The following is a 6,391-nucleotide window of genomic DNA, read 5'->3' as shown; positions in this document are numbered from 1 at the left end:
AAAAGAACGCACCAGTACTTACGGTCTTGCCAAAAATGAAGTTGTAGTCAAAGAAATTCAAATAGGTGTCCTTCATTCTTGCAAACCAACGAGAATTCTGTTCAGGTACTCAACAAAAAAAATTACAAACGCAACTCACATCTTGATGTTAAGTTTGCATCCAACTATAAATGACTTTATGGACTCAGTTTACAAGAATATTGGTACTCATGCAGAAGTAATTCGGATTTGATTCTGAATTGGTCCATGTCGGTTTGTCCTAACGCACCACAACAAAAGAGTATCGTATCGATTTAGCTATTCTAAGGCTTTTTGAGAAGCCTGCTTGTAAACCATACTCGGTGTTGGTAGAAAAAAAATTGACATATATATATATATATATATATATATATATATATATATATATATATATATATATATATATATATATGTATTAAAAAAAACAGTAGCAGCAAAAATAAAATTTGAAAAATTCAGGACAAACATTTGAAATTCTTTTACTACAACTTCATTTTTGCCTAGACCTTAAGTACTGATTCGTTCTTGTTGCTCGTTCAAAAGTTCTGCCTGTGTAATTTTTGAATGCCCGTAATGGTCAACGTCATAAACGGGGACAAACGAAATCCTCGACCTGGGTTTACTTTAACGAGATATGTATACATATGTATATATATATAATATATATATATATATATATATATATACATATATATATATATATATATATATAAATTTGTATATATATATATATATATATATATATGTATGTTTATATATACTTTTAGATTTATATATGTATATATATATATATATATATATATTATACTCTTCTGAAAATTAGCAAAAAAATGGGTGGAATTGATGGATAATTAGATATTCCAAACCTTTAGTCCCCAAAAATTTGTAGTGACGCTCAAAATTTGCTGATGGCAGTTCTAAAAAATAAAACAATCAGAGAAGGGAAGTATTAGCCGACCTTTTTTTTCCTATTTTTCCAATTATTCGATGCGATCATTTCAAGTATTGGCAAGGAGCAAGCTGAATGAAAACAATTGTTAGCTGTTTGCCTTTCTAAATTGTACTTTCCAAGTGGTTGAATGATTAGAAAGAAAAATTAAGATATCAAATGCAAAATGTTCTTTTCTGTATTGTTTTGCAATCATTTTATTTTTCATCAGATTTCTTCAGATCGTTTTTGCTTCTTGAGAATCATTTTTGAAGTAACAGTAGCTTTCAAAAGGCAAATTACTTGAAAGAATTTTTATCTCGTCCAAGTTTTTTGAGAGAAATTAAAAAACGCATCTCAAAAAATCTGCTAAAATAAAAATAAAGCATTTACAAAAATACTAATGTCAAAAACAAAGCCAGCACAAAATTCTCCTGCAAAAACAACTTAAAAGGACATTTTAAAACGTTAATATTTCCAAAGATGAAATCCATGCCACGCATGGATCAATATGAAATGATTAACAGCAGATTTTTAAAACTATTTTGTTCAATCAACTGGAAAAGTCCGATTGAATATTGCAAGCAACCAGACAATTCACTTGTAGGGCAGAAGCAAAAACAACCGGATTTAGAAAACCCATAAGTTTCGAGCGCCGTTTCAAAATAATCAGATCAGTAGCTTCCAATATAAGCCGTGTATTGATAATAAGAGATCTGAACTAAAGTTGACAAGATAACCAAATTCATAGCTCAGCATAAAGAAGTAAGCTCATGACTTTTTGAAATTATGAAACCATCGAGCCCTAAATGTTAGAAAATGAGTAATAATAGCACTAAAAAATTCACGAAACGTTCCTCTAAATTTGACCAGCTTGATAATAATTCCACTTATGTATACTGATACAGAAAGCATACTTTGCAATTTTCAAAGTTCATAAAGTTTTCTGCTCATAGGCACAAAAGATTGTTTCAAGCAGTTTCCATATGTTTACTGTTTCTCAAAGTCTTTCGCTTTGAAACGTCGAATATTCAATTTAAAAACCCAACTTAAAATCAAGGTCCAGTGCCGATCATGCGGACCGCTGTGCGGATCATGGACATGCTTCTCATCCGCTTTTGGTTGGATGTAATGCATACACTGCGGGTCGGTTATCGCTGTGGAGCCATGGAGCGTGTGAAGCGCCCACCGGCCGGCCAGGGGCAACTTAAAATACGGGCAATCCAAATTTTTTTTGGCTTACTGAACTTCGTTTTCAAAATTCGAATTGCTTGCTTATCGGCTTGTTTTTCTATTCTACGCTATAAAAGTGGGTGGCGGTCAGGCAAGCCCATAGTCAAGCAAGCCGAGTTCTGAAGATGAGGTTAAATAAGCCGGAAAAATGTTGGAATATCCGTATCTTAAGTTGCCCCTGGGGGCGATGGGCAAGCTTCGCGCGCGTCGTGCACTCTAAAAAAATTGCAGGTAAATTGATTATAAATTGCAGGTAAATATACCTAGATTTTGCAAGTAAATTGTTCTTTAATGCAATTCACCTAGAATCTACCTGCAAACACATTACATTACCTGCAATTCTAGGTAAAATTTCCTGCAAGTTACCTAGAATTTGCAGTTATACCCTCCTAGAATTTTACCAGCAAAAAAAATTTTCTAGGTAAATTTACCGGCAAAAACACGCGCAAATTGCAGGTAAATTTACCTAGAATTTCATTTTTGCCGGTAAAATTCTAGGTAAATTTAAATGCAATCTACCTAGAATTTGCAGGTAAAAACACCTAGAATTTCACCTGCAAAAAAATGTTCTAGGTAAATTTACCTGCAATTTGCGCGTGCTTTTTGCAGGTAAATTTACCTAAAAAAACTTTTTTGCAGGTAAAATTCTAGGTGTTTTTACCTGCAAATTCTAGGTAGATTGCATTTAAATTTACCTAGAATTTTACCTGCAAAAATGAAATTCTAGGTAAATTTACCTGCAATTTGCGCGTGTTTTTTGCCGGTAAATTTACCTAGAAAATTTTTTTTGCAGGTAAAATTCTAGGAGGGTATAACTGCAAATTCTAGGTAACTTGCAGGAAATTTTACCTAGAATTGCAGGTAATGTAATGTGTTTGCAGGTAGATTCTAGGTGAATTGCATTAAAGAACAATTTACTTGCAAAATCTAGGTAAATTTACCTGCAAATCATAATCAATTTACATGCAAAAATTAGGCTGAAAAGACATAAGTAAGCAGCTTCTGTCGGGTGTGCAAAAAAACCTGGTATGACCAGATTATCAGTTTTGCATTTACCATTATATTTTAATTTTTACGTGGATCTCAGCTCGCCATGTACATAGTACACGACTTATACAAAACCACCAACGGGAAGGCGCCCACAGGACTTCGACACTAGGATCAAGGATGGCCATTTTGAAGCGCAAACAATTATAATTAGGCAAAGCACAATTTGTTACAAGCTGAGTTACATGTTTTACATGCATAATACATGAGTTGAAACTAATCAAAGGCTCCGGAAAAAGGAATGGCCAACCGAGATCCAATTTCCAAAATAAAAGAACATCAAATTTTTTCCGGAGCCATGGGAAAGGAACAACAGAAAACCATAAACCTAACCACTTACCTTACCAACCAGAGAGTTTTAACCTGATAGGGCGGTGCCCTCTCAACAAGTTACTCCAATTATTAGGCGGAACACTATTCCAATAAAAGCTCGTACAACTTAAACCTCAATAAGGCATGCCTTTTGAGAGGGCGGTGCCCACTAATCAAAAAGCGTGCCTCACCGAGGTGAAGCCAAACTGATCTACAAATCTTTATTCCGAGACTTTCCATCAGTTCCTTTCCCATTTACAAGGTCAGCTAAGTTATATTGAAACTGTAAGTTTTAAAGTCTATAAGATTGATAAAGTAAACAACAATTAAAACAACAGCTCGAGAACTAAATTATACGTTTTAGATATAAGCGTTACAATTTATAGTAAATATTGAAATTGGTTACGAACGAAAGATTGCATGTTTTTACATGTAAAATTGCATGCTTTTGCATGGAGAATTGCAGTTAATTACATCTTTAAGACTACATACAGTTAAGTATAACTTTAATGGAATTGGGAAAATTGAGCAGAGTTATATCGGAATATAATAACACATAGGCAGCAGAAATAGGTAAATGAGGAGCACAGATAAAAAGTATTAGCAGATCTGTGGAAATACATAAAATTGATGAAAGGAGATGGTTCAACAGACAGCATACAGAACAGCAAACTTTAGTAAGAACAGCAAAATCACAAATCTAACTAATTTTTTTTGTTTTTTTTTTTAGTTTTTTTGCTTTTTCTTTTTATTAAAATTTTACAAAATGTACATAATTTACATGCAATGTTACATATTCTCTGCATGCAGATTAAAACAAGATCATTCCGTGAACTAATAAGACGACAGCTTAAAATAAGATATTCAAGAACTGCCCTACAACTAAACAAACTGTCAAAACAATGTTTTGAGGAGCAAATAATTACAAATCAGTTGGAAAACAGTTCACAAAAATGATTAAGAATAGTCTGGAACACTTGAACGATTCAGCATATGATCACAATTTTTACTGAGAAGTTTTGCGTATTGGCTTCTGCATTGCACTTTTAGATGATAATTTGGAATCCTTTTTCCATTTTCATCATGGAAGAATCTATTATTGACGCGATCAGATGGTCGGGGAAAAGCGTTAGCTCTAACTTGGGTATTTGGGTAGTAATCAGCTTCAAATTCAGTTTTTAAACGACTATTAAAATCTTTCAGTTTGGATAGAAGCGGTTCTTCAGTTTGGTCACCACGATAAAATAATTCTACAACACACAAAATTTGTTTCGGCCAAGATGCCGGCAGATGGTATTTAAATTCCGCAATGTCGTTAAGCATTTCATCCACAGATCTTGTACTTAAATCGTTGCCGCCCAATAAAATACAAATATATTTGAAATTAGCAACCGAAGGAAACAACTCAAGTAAATGCGACAGTCGACGACCACCCTTAGCGCAAATTGTAAACTTGTTATGGTAAGACTTTAGAATATCAAATGATGAGCAAGTTTCATAAGCGTCTCTTAAATTTGAGTCTCCGATGAAAACTATCCTATTATCCAACTCAACATAGCCATTTTGTACTTCCCATAATAATCTTATTGCATAGTTTGATACCAACTCTCCAGCTTGAAGTCGTCCAACTAGTAATTCTTCTTCCTCCTCGTGATGCTCCATTTCTGAAGCGGCATAAGGCCCACTTAAAACAAAAGACTAAACAAAAAATTTATGGTCAGGGACAAGAACCCAGACCGAAAACAACAAAACGCAAAAAAAACATAAAAAAATCCAGACCTCTATCGAACCTACTGTTTGACGAAAAATAGAAAAAAGATATGCAAGAGATACGCAAAACTTTGCTGTTTTAATTACAGCTCTCTGAGTCAAAATAGCTAGCATAATTGTTGAAAGTAAGTCTATGGCGTAAACAGATATGAGAGAATTTACAGGTGTTGAGAAAACAAGAGTGCAAAGAGAGGGGATGATAATCAAAGAGATCTGCATATGCGATAAATGAAAACTGACCGGACGCTTCCTGCGTTACAGCATAACATCTTGAGTGAGCATCATAGTAATGCAACTTCAATTTCACAACAACGAAGTATATATCAGTTTTATCAACCAAAATGTGTTTTATCAACCCAAATTCAGGTTCACTTTGAGAAGATATTGATTTGATCACTGCCTCGTTGATGTTGTAGCGAGTACCTTTGATAACAGCATGTTTGGAAATAAGCACATTGCAATTTTTAAATTTTTCTTCAGTTTTACAGTCTTCAGATTTGAAAAATTCAGAGAATTCTACAAGCCTAGCACCAGGAAAATCGTCTTCTTTCACCGGCAATCCATTTCTCCAATCAACAAACTGCGCTATTTGGTGTCTCATTGCCAAGCTTTTAGTCAAATTCTTAAAATTGCAAATATTGTTTGCCAATTTTTTAAAAAACTGATGTTTTCTTTCATAACGAAGCACACTTAGATATAACAGAGGGCCGCACGACCTAATGACCGTAGGATAATGAATGAGAAGGTGCTGTTTAAATATAACACTACTATCAGGAAACACTTCAGAGAACAAATTAAGGTGATTGTGAACCAAAACACCAAGGATTGAGATGTCATCTTCATCGAAAGCGGGGCTCAGCAACATCTCGACGAGATTAAAATAGTCCCGTAGAAAAGCCCAAACCGAGTTACCCTCGGGAACCAAGTCACTCAGCATCAACGGTAAGAAGCGGAAGAGGGTATACATCTGATCGTACTTCTCTTTGAGTGACTTGGACGTTTTCTCTTTTATCCTAAACCAAAAACAACAATTATTTTTCCGAATGAACCAATGCAAGGATTGAGCAAGATAAGAACCTTTCT

The 6,391-nt window shown here is 34.2% G+C and overlaps 1 protein-coding gene across 1 annotated transcript in view; it reads left to right on the top strand.

The window, feature by feature from the left end:
- The window catches only part of LOC142340330 (uncharacterized), a 26,657-nt gene extending 23,582 nt beyond the window's left edge, over positions 1-3,075 (top strand). Inside the window, exon 4 of the mRNA XM_075390904.1 lies at positions 3,061-3,075. Within this exon, the coding sequence (XP_075247019.1) occupies positions 3,061-3,075 (15 nt within the window). The remainder of the gene's footprint in view (positions 1-3,060) is intronic.
- The last annotated feature ends 3,316 nt before the right edge of the window (positions 3,076-6,391 follow it).

The sequence above is a fragment of the Convolutriloba macropyga genome, chromosome 5 (assembly GCF_964194025.1).
Source record: "Convolutriloba macropyga chromosome 5, txConMacr16.3, whole genome shotgun sequence".
Lineage (NCBI taxonomy): Eukaryota > Metazoa > Xenacoelomorpha > Acoela > Convolutidae > Convolutriloba > Convolutriloba macropyga.
Note: the sequence above shows the minus strand (reverse complement) of the source record. Positions and strands in the feature narration are given on the sequence as shown.